Genomic DNA, 22,303 nt, shown 5'->3' with positions numbered 1-22,303 from the left:
GCCAGAATGGGAAAGGTCAAACTGAAGATGTGGAAGAGTGCCAGGAAAGCTGTGAAGCACAAACTGGCAGACAAGGTTGTAGAGCTGAAAGACGACAGGTCACTGTTTGCGCGCATGCTGATCGTGGCCCGCTCACGACCAGAGATCAACTTGAAGGATGCCATAGGTCAATATGAATTCACCGCGCTTCCACGAACCCTCTTTGCAATGGCTGGGACACTACTACCATGCACAGACAAAAGCAAGCTCATGGGCATCCTAGAAGATCTACCCAAGAAGTCAACTGGCACTGGTCAGCAGCCAGACGACGACAATCCTGAACATACTCCACCCCCTCCCAAGAAGGTGACTGTCATAGACGGCATGGCATTAGTGCAAGCAATGGGTAAGCCACAATGGGTCAAAACATGTGCCCAGTGGGCTGGCCATTTCAATGCAACACTGGACTGCAAGACCAACGGGTATGATGAAGTCCACCTCGTGTTTGACCGATATGATCTGCCAAATTCACTGAAAGAGGCCACACGGGAGAGGCGCCAAGGTGGCAAGCCGCCCACTGCTTACCACGTTCAAGACAGCACCCCGATTGGGAAACTGACAGCAAAACAGTTCCTGTCGCACACCAACACCAAAGATGAGCTAACTGTCTATCTGGCAAAGAAAGCTCTGTGTCACTTTGAGGGGACTACCAAGGTCTTCATCGTCACTTCAAGGCAGGATGTCTTCTCCAACTGCATGGATGTACAGCATCTCCGTAGCTCCCAGGAGGAGGCTGATACGAGGATCTTTCTTCACAGTCTAGATGCCGTCCGAAGAGGTGCAACACAGCTGTACATTCAGTCACCTGATACTGATGTATTCATCCTAGCACTCCACCGGTACCATGAACTATGCAAAGACACATACTTCATCACGGGTGTGGGGAACAAGAAGAGGCAAATCTCACTGGAACCAATAGTACATGAACTTGGTGTCAGGAAGGCTGCAGCCCTACCAGGATTCCATGCATTCACGGGAGCAGACCAGACTGGTCGGTTTGCCGGCAAGGGAAAGCTCACATGTTGGCAAGCCCTCAATAGGTGCTCTGTTGAGGTGGTATCTGCGTTTCATGACCTTGGGGCCTCTGAGGAGCTGAGAGCTGACACAGAAAGTGACATTGAGGCATTTGTATGCCAGCTGTATGAGCCTCGTACTACAGTTGTGGATGTGGGCAAGCTGAGGTGGAGACTGTTTACCAAGAAACAGCTAGAGGCACAGAAGCTGCCACCAACACGGGGAGCTTTACATGAAGCCATTGCTCGTGCACATTTCCAGGCCATGGTGTGGCATCAGGCTGATGTACCGGACCCCCAGCTTCCACAACCAACAGAACATGGATGGAGAGCAGAAGGAGATCAGCTGGTGCCCATCACAACCAAGGACCCTCCAGCCCCAGCTGCCATCACACATCTAATCAAATGTAACTGCAAGAAGACCCAATGCATGTCTCACTGCTCATGCAGGTCTCAGCATCTCAACTGTTCTGAGATGTGTATGTGTGGGGCAGATGAAGAGGTGTGTGGTAACACGGGTCAGGAGCGCCCCATGGGAATCGATAACACTGATGATGAGGAGGATGGAGATCCTTCAATGTAACAATGAACACTGCCAACTAAAAATATTGCACAAAGACATTATAAGTGTACATTTGAACACTAAAGTCCAGCCTTTATGTGATTTAGAAGTGAAAATGATGGAAAAAAATATATATATGTGTTGGCATAAGTGCGTGAAAATCCAAGATGGCTGCCATAAGAACCCTTTTGATCATATGTAGGTGTATAAATGTGTGTTTATTGGATTAAGTATCCGCAAATATGTACATTTGGACACCAAAATTAACACTCTAGGTCATTTAGAAGCCAAGATAATGACAATTTCGGTTTTCAACAAACGCCATTTTGATAATCCAAAATGGCCGCTATAAAGAACTTGAAAAAAATGGAGACATATTTTTTCTACAACTTCTATCATCCCTAAAGACAACCCAACCAGTGTCCACAAATTAACATTTGAATTCAACGGGAAAACATTGGCCCCCCCACTAATACGTAGATGTAACGTACTCCGACCTCGGCTCAATATTTTGAACATATCTGCATTGGACTGGTCTACACATCTGGGGTTGGTTACCTACCCAGTGCCATGCAATGGCAGATTTTGATATGTTCTATGTGTTAGCTCTTATACGAGCCTTGACTTGGTATACAAATATATATATATATATATATATATACATATATATATATATATCTATCTATAATTCCAGTAATCTCTGTCTGTCTGTCTGTACGTTTGTCTGTGACCGCTGTTTCTCGACAACCACGGGTCCGATATACTTTTAACTTGCCAGGTATATTGCTGGGGACCCGAGGATGTGCCTTTTCAAGGTTTCATATTAATCGGACAATTACTTACCGAGCTATGTCCAAAAAACGATTCAACCAATCAGAGAGCAGCGAACGATCGCGTGTGCCGAACGTGGCGGGCACACTCTGCCTCGGATGGCACATTTGAGAGCGTATTCATTTATTTCACGTTTGCAAACTATGTTGGCGTTAAACTATGTTTTACAACTAATAAAAACGAATTTGCGATTCATTCGCTTTCCTGCGCGTTTGTGCACGCGATGGCGATTTCTTTACCAAACTCCGGAAGCCGTTCGCTTTGGACCAAACCATTGCATGTAAATAGAGGGGGGGGATTGTCACCACTCGCAAGCCGTTCGCTTTGGACCAAACCATTTCATGTAAATAGAGGGGGGGGATATAATTTTAGATATAGATATAGTACAGGCATGCCCTAGTATATATAAATTAAGTCACCATTTGAGTTATGAATGATCGTTTTGAGGTCATTTTCCCCGCAAGAGCGGGGGTTACCCTTGCTGGCCCCATGACAATCATGGTTCCCTGTTTGAGGCAATGTTTTTATGGCCGGATGCCCTTCCTGATGCCAAGCTCCGAGTTCAAGCTTTAAGGAAGATACAGTATTCTGTATTATCTGATGAAGATCGACGTCAAGTTTAAATTGCATACCGTAGTTTTACAGGTCGTGGCATCACAGTACTAGTGTTAGAATTTCATTTTAGACCCAAAATAAAAGTTAATCTTTACTTGCGTACCATGAATCTTGAATTTTTGGAATTAGAATCATGAAATGAATCTTGAAACTTGCATACCATGAATTTTTTACATGAGCTGATCGGTGCAAGATAATCATGATGTAAATATTGCGCCAAACAGCAAGGCTGGTTCAGGTCAAGTAAAAAGCTCCTCTGACTTCCTCAGCTCCTCTAACCATGTTGGTGAGAGTGGAAGTCCTTGACAGTTTAGAAAATCCAAGTGGTCACCTTATATTATCATAGTATCACACCCTCTCTCCTTTCTTTCAGAGATCCTCAGATGGAAAACCTCAATCATGGAAAGTTTCAAACATCACTTTCATCCATATGAGGTTCCAAAACACATGCCAACGATAACGAAGTCAAATTATCTCAATATAATCCGCAACATGGGCAAAAAAGACTTCCAGAACTGTTTTGCAGCAAAATAAAATGATCAGGAATTTTCAAAATGCAATTGAAGTTACTTTGGCATTCAAAGCCCAGACAATAAACTTGTTTTACTTTGCAACTTTGCCATAAAACATCTGTTTCATTGGCCACGATTTCAATATATTATAAAGAACCAATGTCGTAGAATGACCTAACGTTCACACTGTTATGTGACGAGAACATTAATCACAAAACTGTGCATCATTTCTGATACAAGTTTATGCAATGGCATGCAATTCCAGAAGTTCCAAATCCCGACAAGCTATGCTTCACAAAATATTTGCAGTTACCAAAACGTGCAGAATCAGGAACGAACATTAACCACAACTCAATTAAATGTCAAAACAACTCAAGCAACATGTTGCGTTGCACAAGCATGTTGTCTACAAGATTACACCTGCACAAAATAATTATCATAGTAAACATTGATTGACTTCCTCTTAAATCTGCATATTGCCACATCTTACTATAATTCAACAAATGTCCGTCTGTCTGTTCGAAGGTACCGCAAAAACGGCTGAAACGATCGCAACGATATTTTGGGTGGGTATTCCTGGGACCCCTTGGAGTAAAATAGGCTATATTGTTTTTCCAATTTTTTCCCCAATTTTCCAGTTTTTCCAAACACGATGGAAAAATATTTACCAATATGAAACGTGATGTGGCTTTTATTAAAATTCTACAAATACCGTTTAGATTTTGATGAGAATTACGAACCTGCCACGAATGCGGAAGTGGACAGATTATGGCAATGCGCGGATTTGATAATATCCCAATACAACCGTCATTCAATCGTAATGTTTAATCGTTAATTGTGTTAATCGTTTTGTTAAAGTATCAATGGATGATTGGAATTGAGTGAATAAAAGTACGATTTTGAATTCGTAATTTTATTCACCCACCGTACGGAACTTCACGTCAGGATTTAAATATTTGTTTATGTCACGAATGTTGTTAAAAGTTTATTATATTAATGTGTATTTGTGATTGGAGTAATGTTGTTTGGAATGAAAAAAAGATGTCGAGTTCAAGTGAATGACGAAATGCCGTGACGGTTTTACGTTCTAAACGTGAAATTCGCGGATCGCCATATGCAGATTCGCCATAGACTGGGAATGGAACACACGTACCTGTTTGTTTGCGAACGGGTACGTTTTTCATGGAAGTCCTTCACGAACTTGCTGTCCATGTCTGATGTGCGACTGAAGGTGCTACAGGAATGTGGAATTTATTGGTTTCATGCTCTAGCATTAGCAGTTTCTGCATTGTCCGTTTACTTATGGCCTCCCACCCGTGCGTAGCATGGGTACCTCACTAGTATTAACAAATGAATGGTTCAAGCTCCTTCATGAGCCTTGAGAGGCAACCCCCAAAGACAACCCAAACCATTTAGTCAGGTTCACTATGTTTTTTCGTTCAAAATCATGGTAGATTAGCAAACCTATACATTTTTGGAAACGTTGTTACATGAAAAATCTGAAAATCAATGTTTACATTTGCCAATTCCGACCAATTCGATTCGACCAATCGACCAATTCCATTCGACCATTCGCTTCAATCGACCATTCGACCAATTCGATCGACCATTCGACCAATTCGATTTGCCAATCAATTTGACCGACCTTTGCTTGTGTGGAACGGACTGTGAAAACGATGCGGACTATATTGTCGGATACGACACACAGGACAGTGATGAACTCTAAATGGCATATTCTGTAATCGTGTATGTTTGATGCCATTGACTGCCTGTGTATATTTTGTCATTGACTGCCTGTGTAGATGTGAAGTTATACTGACTGCATGTGTATATATGATTTTGCTGACTGCCTGTGTATGTTTGGTGATATGAATTATTGTGACACATTTTGATATTAACTGCCTGTACAAAATGATAACATGTATTTGATTATGCAACTTATCGCGAATATAAAGACAGTATTTTGCAATTCAAAACCTTTGATTCGTGTCTTACCATTCCCCATAGCACTAATTTGATATTCATTGGATTCCTTGTCCCTGAAAATATAGGTTTAGTATATTTTAAAAAGTTTTTAGGGTAATTAGAGGCAGAAATAGAACAAAATATGTATTTTACAGTGGGCATTTTGAAAATCCAAAATGGCCACCATACAGGTATCTCTCCAAATGTAAACATTGATTTTTAGTTTCCTTATGCTATAACCTTTCCAAAAATGTATAGGTTTGCTAATCTACCATGATTTTGAACGAAACATAATTTATTGATATAGTGAACCTGACTAATTGAAGCATTATTTTAGGTCAAGTAGTCTGAGACAGGACTGGCAGGATGGCCTAGAGGAAGACACACTTGGCTCGGTTTGAAACCAGCTATAAACTGTCATCGTGGTGTTTCACAGGCAGTGATTCGTCAATGCGTGTGCTGCCTCTCGGAAGGACGCTGAACTGGGAGTTTAACGAAGTTGGTAGACTTCCAGGAAGATGAAAGGGTGAATAGAGCAGAGTGTTTGCGTCGTCTTTTGATTCAATCCGTCAAAGAAGCGACAGGTAAAAATGCCCAGTTCTCGATTTTTTGGGGTGGAAAAGTTTGTTTGGTCTTGCATTAAAATGAACTACCTTTGGGAGGAGGGGTGGAGGTTATTAATTTTTTTATAACTTATTTTTGCAGGTCGTAGATTAGATGAAGAATGGAGTTCAACGTATGCGACTCATCTTTCCTATGGGGCTAACTACAAGCAGAGAAAGGTGTTAAGGGACTTTCAAAGAAGACAAATGAACGTTGTGATATAATGATTTAAAACTGTGCAATGGACAAACGGTCGAGAGAGAATGCCGTTCGAACATGGACCCCAAAAATAGTTGCAAGGAAAAGGAAGTAAAAGTGAGAAAGGTGATAATCAATGTACTTTGCTTTTAGGTGGGTCAGGATTTACATTTACATTTAGTGAAGACTGTTTGTGGCAAGTCCATCAATGACACAATCAGAAGTGTTGCAAAGAGTTATAGTCCGTGGGCTGAGTAGGGTTTACATGCACCCCCCCCCCCCCCCCACAACTTAACTTCCTGGGTATGTCCATGTACCCCCCACCCTAGGGGTTAGGAAAAACCATGTTAACAGAAAAAAAACTCATTCCCTCATAGTTTAACCTCTGGTGACCTCATTAGCATATAACATCATTGTAAAGAGTATCTCAGGACAAACATTTTGAGGGGTCATATGCAACCATAGGATGACGAGGTAAAAAGTTATGGCCATTTGAATTTCGCCTACCCCTAATTTTCGGAAATCACTGACAGGGTGGGTAACATCAAAATATGCGTGGGAGGTACCTTGGGAATGAGTTTTTTTTCTGTTAACATGGTTTTTCCTAACCCCTAGGGTGGGGGGTACATGGACATACCCGGGAAGTTAAGTTGTGGGGGGGGGGGGGGTGCATGTAAACCCTACTCAGCCCACGGACTATTACATAAAGTCAGAACAGTTAAATTTCTAGATGAGACCCAAGAATATTTGGGGGAGGAGAAAAGAAACAAAACAAAAACAAAAAAAACGGGGAAGACAGTTATGCATCGGATCAGTTATTCTCACAATGACATGCACCAGGTGCAATTTATCATCAGTATTGTAGTGGTAATGAAGCACAAAAAGGAGCAACAAACAACACAACAGGCATTTATTTTAAGGCCATTTTCCCTGCTTGAGCGGGGGCTAGCCTTGCGGTCCCCATGACAATCTTCTCCATTTTGCCCTATTTTCTGCATCTCCTCTTGTCCACATTTCTTCTTCCATCTTTAGCAAAGTCATTCTCGGTCTTCCCCGTCCTCTACTTCCTTCTACATTAATTTTTTTTGTTTTTGTATACAAGATCGAGGCTCGTGAAAGAGCTAACATTAATCACACAAAAAGTCAAACCGACACAAAAAACACAAAATAAGGGGAGCGGTAGACAAGATGGGGAGAGAGGGGGAAGGACACAAACACAACATTTGAGACCAGGGACATCGAGAACTGTGGGAGGGAGAGGGCTTGGGGGGAGGTGGGAGAGGTATAAAACACATGGACACTGCAAGGACTTCCAGGAAAGAAGCTGGAATTTCAAAAAAGTGGATCCGGGGTGACTTAACGGGGGTAGAAAAGATCAAGGTTTTGGATGGGGGAAGATAAGAGATGGTGGTGAACAGCTGTTATAAAGATCTGGAGGGAGGAGTGGGATCGAAGGGAGTGGGGGAGTTTGTTCCAGAGGTAGGAGAAAAGGGGAATGAAAGAATGAAGGTGCGCAGAGAGCCTAGATTTTGGCAGTTTAACCATAAGAGGGTTGCTGACAGATCTTCTGCGACCTGTAGGAATATTTGGGGGACAGAACACAGAGAGCTGGGGGAGCAAGGCCGGAGAGGAGTCTGTAGAAGACAGAATTTATAAATATAATAAGACAGAATTTATTTATAAATAGTAAGAAGACAGACAGATTTCCATCACTCTTCTCAACCAGTCACTTTCATCCCTCAACACATGACCAAACCATCTCAACCTGTTTCTCTTCACAGCATCCATCACAGGCTCTATTCCCATCATATTTCGCAATTCATCATTTGTCTTCCTCTCTCTCAATGATACTCCACACATCCACCGAACCATTCACTTTTCCACTCTTTCCAGCCTTCATTGCTGCTCGACGCCCATTACCCATGTCTCGCTCACATAAATCATAACACTTCACACACATGCAGCATACACCCTTCCGTTCAGCACGCCACTCAGTTCCCAAAACTTCTTCCATGCACATCTCTCTAGCAACCGTTGCCGAGTCTGATCCACCTTCTCCATTCAGCATGTCTCCTCGTTAGCAAAATGTTTTCACCTTCCAGCTTCACGCCGTCTCCAAGATCCAACTCAACATTTTCTCCATCTGCAGCTCCCTCTGTGCACACCTTACACTTGAATGTAGCTGCCACACTGGTTAATGACACTCTCAAACCACTACATTTTTGATGAACCCACTCTGCACACATTGTACATCGAATGGAATTCACTCCGACACCCTTCCTGCACACAGCACACGGCCACTTCCCAGTTCTTTCCACCTCACCACATGCTTTACCACTTATAACCTTCGTTTTTCCGATATTCACCTTCAGACCTTTTGCCTCCATACATTCCTTCCACTTGTTCATCTTCTCCTTCAGTCCATCCATACTTTCCGCAATCAACACCAGATCATCTGCATACAACAACTCCCACAGTAAACCCTCCTTCACATTCGGAGCCAGCACCTCCATCACAGCTACAAATAGTAGTGGACTTAGTACCATGTACATCTCCTGCAAATGCCTTATGTCGATCTTCACTTTCTTCCTTATCCTCCTCTCCAACACCTTCATTCCATTCCAATTATCAGGTGGGCTTGACTCAGCCTGTCATCCTTCCGAGGTCGGCAAAACGAGTACCAGCTTAGTGGGATGAAAGCCATTCGAGTATCCTGCGTGGGAGTGGTGACCCGTCCAGGACTGTGCCCAATAGTCAAGAAACTGCTTCGGCAGCCAAATGAGATGATGCAGGAGTGGGCATCATCATCAATGTTTACGACACAATAGTGTGCATGATAAATACTCACTTTTGTTCACAACGTTGCAAAATGAAGAACGACGAAAAGTGCACAAGGCGAGACTATTCACTCTACGAGTGGTGTTGTCATCAAATGCAATTAGTGCGTTTGCACACTGGTGTCTTGGAAAGACGGTTTCAAATTAGCTCAGAATGCTTTGCATCATCTCTAAACACCCAAGGGTACACAAGTTGAACGAAACGCAGAATCAAAAGTTGCATACACACCACATTCTTTAATTTAAAATATAAATATAACACCAGTGTCCGAAGAAAGCGGTTCAATTTGGCATTTCTTTTAATATGAAATCGGCATAGCCTAGAAACAAACTAAACCCAATAGAATTACCCTTTATAACTAAACATGGTGGGTTTGAAAGGTTCTTCATTTTTAGCTCACCTGGAACGAAGTTCAGGGGAGCTTATGCAATGGCGCATTGTCCGTCCGTCAGGCCATCCGTAAACACTTTAAACTTCTTCTCCAAAACCGCTGATGGGATTGCGACCAAATTTGGCACAAATTATATTTGTTGTGTTGTTACTAAAGTTTGTTCACGACATTTATTTAAAAAATAATAATAATAATAACTAGAACTGCCACTTTAAAACTGATGGCAGTGATGACCGGTTTACTCGCACCCACTTTTGATGCAACCCCACTTTCATTGGACATGTTTTAACACAACCCCCTTGGATACAACCCTGATACACACACCCTACCCCCACCCACACACACCCCTCCAAACACACACCAACCCCCCCCCCCTACACACACACACACACACGTATCCCTCCCCCCCCCACACACACACCTCCCACCTCCACATGCACACCCCAACCCCCCCCCCCCCCCCCCACCCCTCACACCACACACACACATGCACAACACACACACACACACATGCACAACACACACACACATCCAACCCCCCCCCCCCTCCTCCACACAACACATCCACCCCCCCCCCCAACCCACCCACACACACACACCCCCTCCTCCACATGCACACTCCAACCCCCCCTCCTCCACATGCACACATATCCACCCCCCCCCCACACACACACACACACACACAAACACACATCCCCAGACACCCCCCCCCCCCCCCCCCCACACACACACAAACCCTCCCCCCCACCACACACACACACCCCATCCCTAACACACACACACACACCAAACCCCCCACACACACATACACACCCCATCCCTAACACACACACATCCCTCCCAACACACACACACACATCCCTCCCAACACACACACACACACACACATCCCTCCCAACACACACACACACACACACATCCCTCCCAACACACACACACACACACATCCCTCCCAACACACACACACACACACATCCCTCCCAACACACACACACACACACACATCCCTCCCAACACACACACACATCCCTCCCAACACACACACACACATCCCTCCCAACACACACACACACATCCCTCCCAACACACACACACACATCCCTCCCAACACACACACACATCCCTCCCAACACACACACACATCCCTCCAACACACACACACATCCCTCCCAACACACACACACACATCCCTCCCAACACACACACACACATCCCTCCCAACACACACACACACATCCCTCCCAACACACATACACACATCCCTCCCAACACACACACACACACACACATCCCTCCCAACACACACACACACACACACATCCCTCCCAACACACACACACACACACACATCCCTCCCAACACACACACACACACACACATCCCTCCCAACACACACACACACACACACACATCCCTCCCAACACACACACACACACACACATCCCTCCCAACACACACACACACACACACATCCCTCCCAACACACACACACACACATCCCTCCCAACACACACACACACACACATCCCTCCCAACACACACACACACACACATCCCTCCCAACACACACACACACACACATCCCTCCCAACACACACACACACACATCCCTCCCAACACACACATCCCTCCCAACACACACACACACACCCCTCCCAACACACACAGACACACACACACATCCCTCCCAACACACACAGACACACACACACATCCCTCCCAACACACACACACACACACACATCCCTCCCAACACACACACACACACACACACACACACACACACACACACACACACCCCTCCCAACACACACACACACACATCCCTCCCAACACACACACACACACGTCCCTCCCAACACACACACACACACACACGTCCCACACACACACACACACACACACGTCCCTCCCAACACACACACACACACGTCCCTCCCAACACACACACACACACACACGTCCCTCCCAACACACACACACACGTCCCTCCCAACACACACCCCTCCCAACACACACCCCTCCAACACACACACATCCCTCCCAACACACACACACACACACACCCCTCCCAACACACACACACACACACACACACACACACACACATCCCTCCCTCCCAACACACACACACACATCCCTCCCTCCCAACACACACACACATCCCTCCCACACACACACACACACACACACACACACACACACACACACATCCCTCCCTCCCAACACACACACACACATCCCTCCCTCCCAACACACACACACACACACACACACACACACACACACACACACACACACACACACACACACACACACACACACACACACACACACACACACACACACACACACACACACACCTCCCAACACACACACATCCCTCCCAACACACACACATCCCTCCCAACACACACACATCCCTCCCAACACACACACATCCCTCCCAACACACACACACACAATCCACACATTGCAGAAAAAGCGATTTTTAAAAGAAAATTAACCTGAAATTGCAGAGACAGAATTATTTATTTTATCTGAGAAGCCAAACGAGGTTTCTTGTTCTTGAGTTTCACAATTTTGTGTGAAATGCGATCGATTTTTTAAAAAGTCAGAATTTGAGCAAATCTGTTTTATTCATTTGTTAATATACCTCACGTATTGACAAATCTTCAATTGGAATTTTATTTGAGGTTCAAATGACCGCGGGAGATCGTGTGATAGTGATCACGTTCTGGAAGGACAAAACGGTGCGTTTCTTCTTCTTTCAACAATAAAGACGTATAGCTTCGAGACCGTACATCCAATCATCTTGAAATTTTGCCCACGTGTTCCACTTGATGAGATATACATTGCATTACAATTTCAAGTCGATCCATGCAGTGGTTCAAGAGTTAGAAGCTTTTTAAAATTTACCTTACATTATTTATTGCAGCGAAACCATGTGACTTATCAAAACGTCTCAACATTGAAACATCCCCCCATTAGTCAGGTTCACTATGTCAATAAATTATATTTCGTTCAAAATCATGGTAGATTAGCAAACCTATACATTTTTGGAAAGGTTATAGCATAAGGAAACTAAAAATCAATGTTTACATTTGGAGAGATACCTGTATGGCGGCCATTTTGGATTTTCAAAATGGCCACTGTAAAATACATATTTTGTTCTATTTCTGCCTCTAATTACCCTAAAAACTTTTTAAAATATACTAAACCTATATTTTCAGGGACAAGGAATCCAATGAAAGTATCAAATTAGTGCTATGGGGAATGGTAAGACACGAATCAAAGGTTTTGAATTGCAAAATACTGTCTTTATATTCGCGATAAGTTGCATAATCAAATACATGTTATCATTTTGTACAGGCAGTTAATATCAAAATGTGTCACAATAATTCATATCACCAAACATACACAGACAGTCAGCAAAATCATATATACACATGCAGTCGGTATAACTTCACATCTACGCAGGCAGTCAATGACAAAATATACACAGGCAGTCAATGGCATCAAACATACACGATTACAGAATATGCCATTTAGAGTTCGTCATCACTGTCCTGTGTGTCCTATCCGACAATATAGTCCGCATCGTTTTCACAGTCCGTTCCACACAAGCAAAGGTCGGTCAAATCGATTGGCAAATCGAATTGGTCGAATTGGTCGAATGGAAATATTGATTTTCAGATTTTCCATGTAATAACGTTTCCAAAAATATATAGGTTTGCTAATCTACCATGATTTTGAACAAAAAAAACAGTGAACCTGACTACATGAGGAACATTTGTGTGAAGTTTCCACTCGATATCTCCACAAATTATGGAGGTGATACCAGTTCTAGTTTGAGCTTTAAAACGTCATAACTCTGAAACCATGTGTCGGATGAGGTCGTGCTCTTTGACTTTTTTGTTTGTCATGGGTATGCGAATACGCATGCCAAGTTTGGGCTCGATCCGTTCAGCCGTTGGAGAAAAATGGGTTTTTGTGGTTTTTTTCACGAAAAACAAGATGGCGGCCGAAACCATGTGACGTATGGTTTCGAAATTTTTTGCATTCTGAGTTTTTTTTAAACTAAGCATCTGAGAAAAAAAATCCCATTTTCGGGGGAGAAAATTTTTTGTTTGACGAATTCTAACCTCAACGTTAGCATTTCTAATATACTCGATACACATGTCTTTTGTTCCCATTGAAGAGTTCTTTAGAATGAGCCATTCCTCAAATTTTTCCATTGAGCCGTTTCGGAGCTACAGAGAGGCAAAGTTGAATTTGTTTTACAAGATGGCGCCCACACCACGTGACCTAGGTGACGTCATAAGTAGCATTTAAAAAATTCTAGGAGCCGAGACGATCATTTGATGAAAATTTCCTGTCAATCCGACCAGCGGTTGCCGAGAACATTAATTATGAAGTTTTCGGAGGTGCAAAATAGGGCGGAAGAATAATAATAAAACTCTCGCAGTAATAATAGGTTACTCTCCATTTCATGTTCAGAAAATGAACATAAAAATGAACACAAAATGAACATTTTATGAATAACAAGAAGAACAACAACAGCAGCAGAGGGCACTCTATGACCAGCGTCTGCGACGCGGCTAAAAATTTCATAAAATTCAAGCTAACAAAGAGCATGGAACTCAAAACTAAAACGATAAGAGTGGGGGAGCAGTAGCCTGGAGCACGTGTCCTGCACAGGTACAGCGTCGACCGAGCGCTTTTTTGTTTTCCATTTCATGGAGAGTAAACCTAATAATAATAAAATCGGGGTATAAGGGGGTTTACCGGGGTCAAAGTGGATCCAGGTTTGACCCAACAAAATAGGAATTTGCCTTGTCCTCTGAAACTACGCACACACAATTTCAATGAAACTTTACCAAAACCTTAATCACCCGCGATGTGCAGAAGTTTGTTCACAGGACAAAGAAGAAGAGAGAGAAAAAAAAAAAAAAAAAAAAAAAAAAAAAAATCTGCCCCTTTAGGGGCTTAAGGGCTGCACTATCCTGTGGGATACTTGAGGGTTTAAGTATATATATTTTTTCTTTTCTTTGTTTTAAGTCTCATGATTATGTTATGATTCTACTTGCTGCCCTGTCTTTTAGCAACCATTGAAATTGGTTTAAAATACCCTTAGTCGGTGCAATATACCGTTTATTGTACCGAGTTTTTGTCAAACCTCGACTCTGATTCTGCAACTGGACCAGATGGCATCAGCCCACGGGTCCTAAAATCCTGCTCTGCCGCTCTATCTCACCCTCTCTCTGTTCTTTTCACCCTATCTTTTGCTCAAGGTCATCTGCCAGCATCCTGGAAATCAGCAAACATTACCGCTTTACACAAAAAAGGTGCAAAAACAGATCCTTGCAACTACAGACCAATCAGCCTGCTCCCAATTATCAGCAAAGTCATGGAATCCATCATTGCTTCGGATATGAAATCTTTCCTCTTCTCCAATGGCTTGATCTCTGATCATCAATTTGGTTTCAGACCAGGTCACTCTACTCTGGACATGCTGCTTCTGCTGTCTCAACAATGGATGGAGGTCCTCAATGCCAAACAGGAAATCAGAGCTGTCTCCCTTGACATATCACGTGCCTTCGATACGGTCTGGCACCCAGCTCTGCTCACCAAACTCTCCTCCTATGGTATCCATGGAAATCTCCATGCATGGCTTGCGGACTTCCTCTCTGGTCGTAGTCAACGTGTGGCCCTGAATGGATTTCTCTCATCTCCCCTTCCCGTTCAGGCTGGAGTTCCCCAAGGCAGTGTGCTGGGCCCTGTGCTTTTTCTGGTCTTTATCAATGATCTCTCCGACTCTCTGGAAAATCCTCTGTATCTCTTTGCTGATGACTCCACTCTCTGCCGCTCCATTCCTCTTCCCTCAGATCGGCAGTCTGCAGCCTCCTCACTCTCTGAAGACCTGGACAAAATCACAGACTGGTCAAACATGTGGAACATGTCTTTCAATCCTGACAAATCTCACACTCTTACTATGTCTCTCCGAAAAGATCGACTGGACAACCCTCCCATCTACTTTCTCAACAATCCTCTCCAAGAAGTTCTGTCGCTCAAGCTTTTGGGTCTCACCATCTGCCATGATCTTTCTTGGGAAAACCACATTTCCAAGCTGGCCTCCAAAGCCAGTCGCCGACTGGGCATCCTCCGTCGTGCGAAGTCCTTCCTAGGCACACCTGAGCTCCTCACCACATACAAGGCTTTCATCCGCAGCTCAATGGAATACTGTTCTCCCCTATGGGCTGGTGCTCCTGCCTCACACCTGGCTCGGCTTCACGCTGTTGAATCCAAAGCTTTCAGAATCATTGGAATCTCCCGCGATGAAGCTATCTCTGAGGGCCTTTCACTCACTCACCGCAGGCAGGTAGGTAGGTCTTTCTGTCTTCTACAGACTCCTCTCCGGCCTTGCTCCCCCAGCTCTCTCTGTGCTCTGTCCCCAAAATATTCCTACAGGTCGCACAAGATCTGCCAGCCACCCTCTGATGGTTAAACTGCCGAAATCTCGGCTCTCTGCTCACCTTCACTCTTTCATTCCTCTTTTCTCCCGCCTCTGGAACAAACTCCCACACTCACTTCAATCACACTCCGCCCTCCAGGTCTTCAAAACAGCTGTTCACCACCATCTCTTATCTTCCCCCATCCAAAACCTTGATCTTTTCTACCCCCACTAATTCACCCCAGATCCACCTTGTTTGAAATTCCAACTTCTTTCCTGGAAGTCTTGGCAGTGTCCATATGTTTTATACCTCTCCCACCCCCCCCCCTCCCTTCCCATGCCTCCCCCCCAAAGCCCTCTCCCTCCCACAGTTCTCTCGATGTCTCTCGGTCCCTGCTCTCAAATGTTGTGTTTGTGTCCTTCCCCCTCTCTCCCCATCTTGTCTACCGCTCCCGATGTTATTTGTTTTGTGTGTCTGTCTTTGTGTGATTAATGTTCGCTCTTTCACGAGCCTCGATCTTGTATACAAAAAAAAAAAAAAAAAAAAAAAAAAAAAAAGTGAGCGCTAGGGGTATTGCTCCGATGTTTGTCGGATGGACGGACATAGCCAAATATTGAAGCGGCTTCACCGCTTAAAAAGAGTAATAATAATGTTTTTAAAAAGAGAACTTTGAATGAACGCTGGAAAGGCAGTCCAACAATCACATCAATTGGACATGATCTGGGCTCTTTTGTTTTTAATGGCAAAGTGTACAGCAACTTGATGGAACCAAGACGAGACTGCTCAGTGAATAAATATCATATGAAGAATCGATTTAAATAAAATAAAAACGTCATAAAACGTTGGGCAAAAACAAAATTCAAGCTAACAAAGAGAATGGAACTCAAAACTAAAACGATAAGCGTGGAGGAGCGGTGGCCTGGAGCACGTGGCCCATTCGGTGGGGCACGTGTCCTGCACAGGTACAGCGTCGACCGAGCGCGAGCGGTTACCGACACCTTCAAACAAACAAAGAGATAAGTGAACAAACTGCCGCGTGTTTGACGATCGCCCATCCGAGCGATTTATAGCTTTCCTCCGGTTCCAGAGAAACCTGCGCCGCCTTATTTGCAACAGAGTTCCTTTGGAGACTTAGGAGGGTCAAAGTACCCGAAGGATCATATATGCCAATCAGGTGAATCAAGTCACCTATTTATAACGAACGCAAAATAGAAGGAAAAAAATTAATAAATTCTGATAGTGTATTCTAGCGACAATGACCATCTATTTATTACGTACGCAACACGAGTAATGAACGAAAATAAAATGATCGTATAGTCACGTCAACAAAGTCACCTGTTTATTACGTACATTCGAGGAAGAGTCAAACAACCCAAACGACCGTGTATTCTTCATAGCATCGAGGTTAATAAAGTCCTATTTATTACGTACGCACTTACGACTTAGCCTTTTGACCTCCCCCATTCCCCAACACGTATCTTACAAACTCCATTTTGGTAAAGGCAAAACGACCCTGTCCAAGAAAAAGGTCGCCAATCTATACACATCCAGGTACAAGTACAATTTTCAAGATCTTTCCATCATAGAATACCACAGCGCTCTGAGGGCGTCCCTAACATGGCCGCTGACGCCCTCGGGGCTCCGCGCTGCCTTTCTTCAGCAAGATTCTGAGGCGCCACAAGTAAGAATGAATCGTCGTGCCTTCAAGTGAGTGCGACAGCAATTAACCAACGAGCAGTACAATCGGCCTAAAAAGCGTCGAAAAGCCTCTCGAAAGCGGTAAAAACGAAAAAAAAGCGAAAAAAGAGAAGAGAAACCAAGACACGCAGACGCGCCATTTTACCAGAGCGCAATGATACGTATTTATTTATTTATTTAACTCCACATTTCCACACGCGAACACCACAGACTTTTATCATTACAACACTGCGCGATCAAATGGACGCTTACATTGCCAATTCAACCTTATAGCGCACTGCATCAAATCAGAGTACGACTCTTGGTAAATTAGACGCTGTGAAAACACCGGGCGTAACTGCACCCGCAGCAAAAAAATTCAATTTCCAGAAAATAACGCAATTGCGAAACCTTCACACTTTAACCGTCATTTTAACCCGTAAAAAACATTAGGAGCGCAAATACGGAAACCAAGTAAAGCTCTGACCTGAGTAGCGAACGAAGAAGCCACGATACAAGAGACAATGGCTCAGCAAGGAAGGCAGGCGAGAGGCAGAAGGAGGCGGAGTCAACAATGAACAAAGCCCTTATTGGCTGGTGCTCCGATTTGAACGGACTAGAGGACTTGTGATTGGCTATCACCGTTTCAACCGCTTGACGGCAGGAGGCTCGGGCGGCTCGCCTATTGGCTGTTCGGCTGAAGCAGTGGTGTGCAGGCGAGTTAGCGGGTGCGGGGACAACATTCTACTCGAGACATAATATGACGGGAAATTTAAAGTTGAATCCCCACAAGTTCCATTGGCAAAAAGTACAATAGCATGAAAGATATCGCGTCTTAAACAAGATTTATGAGCTGTGTAGTTATGATCCTCTCTCGGCAAATCCGCGGCTTCATTAGGTTTTGCGACACCGAGCCGAGCTGATGTGAACCTTGACCTTTGTGATGCAAACCCGTTGCCTGTGAAGCACCAGTACGGCAGTTTACAGTCAGTGAATAAATGGCATGTACCTCAGACCGCTCACAGGTAATGCTGCACTATCCTGTGGGATACTTGAGGGCTTTGTGATTTTGAATTGTTATTGAATGAGTCTGGTTGTGTAACCATTCATTGAATGATGGATGGATGGAATGAACACATTGCAGGTTCAGGTGTATAACCCCATGGAAAGCAAGCTCACCTTTCGACCGTTAACCCTTTTTTCTGTTTTCCTTTGATGAAGGGTCAACGCCCTTCATCAAAGGTCAACGCCCGAAACCCCATGTTCTCATTGTTTCACTCAATAGTTCTGATATACCTTGATAAAATACCATACCTTGATACCATATCATACCTTGATACCATATCATACCTTGATACCATATCATACCTTGATACCATATCATACCTTGATACCATATCATACCTTGATACCATATCATACCTTGATACCATACAATACCTTGATACCATATCATACCTTGATACCATATCATACCTTGATACCATATCATACCTTGATACCATATCATACCTTGATACCATACCATACCTTGATACCATATCATACCTTGATACCATATCATACCTTGATACCATATCATACCTTGATACCATATCATACCTTGATACCATATCATACCTTGATACCATACCATACCTTGATACCATATCATACCTTGATACCATATCATACCTTGATACCATACAATACCTTGATACCATATCATACCTTGATACCATATCATACCTTGATACCATATCATACCTTGATACCATACCATACCTTGATACCATATCATACCTTGATACCATATCATACCTTGATACCATATCATACCTTGATACCATACCATACCTTGATACCATATCATACCTTGATACCATATCATACCTTGATACCATATCATACGTTGATACCATACCATACCTTGATACCATATCATACCTTGATACCATATCATACCTTGATACCATATCATACCTTGATACCATATCATACCTTGATACCATACCTTGATACCATATCATACCTTGATACCATATCATACCTTGATACCATATCATACCTTGATACCATACCATACCTTGATACCATACCATACCTTGATACCATACCATACCTTGATACCATATCATACCTTGATACCATATCATACCTTGATACCATATCATACCTTGATACCATACCATACCTTGATACCATACCTTGATACCATATCATACCTTGATACCATATCATACCTTGATACCATATCATACCTTGATACCATATCATACCTTGATACCATACCATACCTTGATACCATACCATACCTTGACACCATATCATACCTTGATACCATACCATACCTTGATACCATACCTTGATACCATATCATACCTTGATACCATATCATACCTTGATACCATATCATACCTTGATACCATATCATACCTTGATACCATATCATACTGTGATACCATATCATACCTGGATACCATACCATACCTTGATACCATATCATACCTTGATACCATATCATACCTTGATACCATACCATACCTTGATGCCATATCATACCTTGATGCCATATCATACCTTGATACCATACCATACCTTGATACCATACCATACCTTGATACCATACCATACTTTGATACCATATCATACCTTGATACCATATCATACCTTGATACCATATCATACCTTGATACCATACCATACCTTGATACCATACCATACCTTGATACCATATCATACCTTGATACCATACCATACCTTGATACCATACCATACCTTGATACCATACCATACCTTGATACCATACCATACCTTGATACCATATCATACCTTGATACCATATCATACCTTGATACCATATCATACCTTGATACCATATCATACCTTGTTACCATATCATACCTTGTTACCATATCATACCTTGATACCATATCATACCATGATACCATACCATACCTTGATACCATACCATACCTTGATACCATATCATACCTTGATACCATATCATACCTTGATACCATATCATACCTTGATACCATATCATACCTTGATACCATATCATACCTTGATACCATACCATACCTTGATACCATATCATACCTTGACACCATATCATACCTTGATACCATATCATACCTTGATACCATACCATACCTTGATACCATACCATACCATACCTTGATACCATATCATACCTTGATACCATATCATACCTTGATACCATACCATACCATACCTTGATACCATACCATACCTTGATACCATATCATACCTTGACACCATATCATACCTTGATACCATACCATACCTTGATACCATACCATACCTTGATACCATACCATACCATACCTTGATACCATATCATACCTTGATACCATATCATACCTTGATACCATACCATACCTTGATACCATACCATACCTTGATACCATATCATACCTTGATACCATATCTTACCTTGATACCATACCATACCTTGATACCATACCATACCTTGATACCATACCATACCTTGATACCATACCATACCTTGATACCATACCATACCTTGATACCATACCATACCTTGATACCATATCATACCTTGATACCATATCATACCTTGATACCATATCATAACTTGATACCAGATCTTACCTTGATACCATACCATACCTTGATACCATACCATACCTTGATACCATATCATACCTTGATACCATATCATACCTTGATACCATATCATACCTTGATACCATACCATACCATACCTTGATACCATACCATACCTTGATACCATACCATACCATACCTTGATACCATATCATACCTTGATACCATACCATACCTTGATACCATATCATACCTTGATACCATATCATACCTTGATACCATATCATACCTTGATACCATATCATACCTTGATACCATATCATACCTTGATACCATACCATACCATACCTTGATACCATACCATACCTTCATACCATACCATACCATACCTTGATACCATATCATACCTTGATACCATATCATACCTTGATACCATATCATACCTTGATACCATACCATACCTTGATACCATATCATACCTTGATACCATATCATACCTTGATACCATATCATACCTTGATACCATATCATACCTTGATACCATATCATACCTTGATACCATATCATACCTTGATACCATATCATACCTTGATACCATATCATACCTTGATACCATACCATACCTTGATACCATATCATACCTTGATACCATATCATACCTTGATACCATATCATACCTTGATACCATACAATACCTTGATACCATATCATACCTTGAGACCATATCATACCTTGATACCATATCATACCTTGATACCATACCATACCTTGATACCATATCATACCTTGATACCATATCATACCTTGATACCATATCATACCTTGATACCATATCATACCTTGATACCATATCATACCTTGATACCATACCATACCTTGATACCATATCATACCTTGATACCATATCATACCTTGATACCATACCATACCTTGATACCATATCATACCTTGATACCATATCATACCTTGATACCATATCATACCTTGATACCATATCATACCTTGATACCATACCATACCTTGATACCATA

General features: G+C 42.8%; 1 protein-coding gene across 2 annotated transcripts in view; it reads right to left on the bottom strand.

The window, feature by feature from the left end:
* LOC137425686 (high mobility group protein B1) overlaps positions 1 to 18,614 on the bottom strand; it is an 89,019-nt gene extending 70,405 nt beyond the window's left edge. The window contains exon 1 of one of the 2 annotated variants that reach the window (XM_068114364.2): positions 18,187 to 18,614. Coding sequence is in view for 1 of the 2 variants with exons in the window: in XM_068114363.2 (XP_067970464.1) it covers positions 8,705 to 8,729 (25 nt within the window). In the remaining variant the exon portion in view is untranslated. Of the gene's footprint in view, positions 1 to 8,704; positions 8,789 to 18,186 lie in introns of those variants that run through there. The other variant, XM_068114363.2, reaches the window with a different exon arrangement.
* Positions 18,615 to 22,303: the final 3,689 nt, after the last annotated feature.

This window comes from Myxine glutinosa, chromosome 4 (assembly GCF_964187855.1).
Source record: "Myxine glutinosa chromosome 4, kmMyxGlut1.1, whole genome shotgun sequence".
Lineage (NCBI taxonomy): Eukaryota > Metazoa > Chordata > Myxini > Myxiniformes > Myxinidae > Myxine > Myxine glutinosa.
This window is presented reverse-complemented; position numbering and strand designations above follow the sequence as displayed.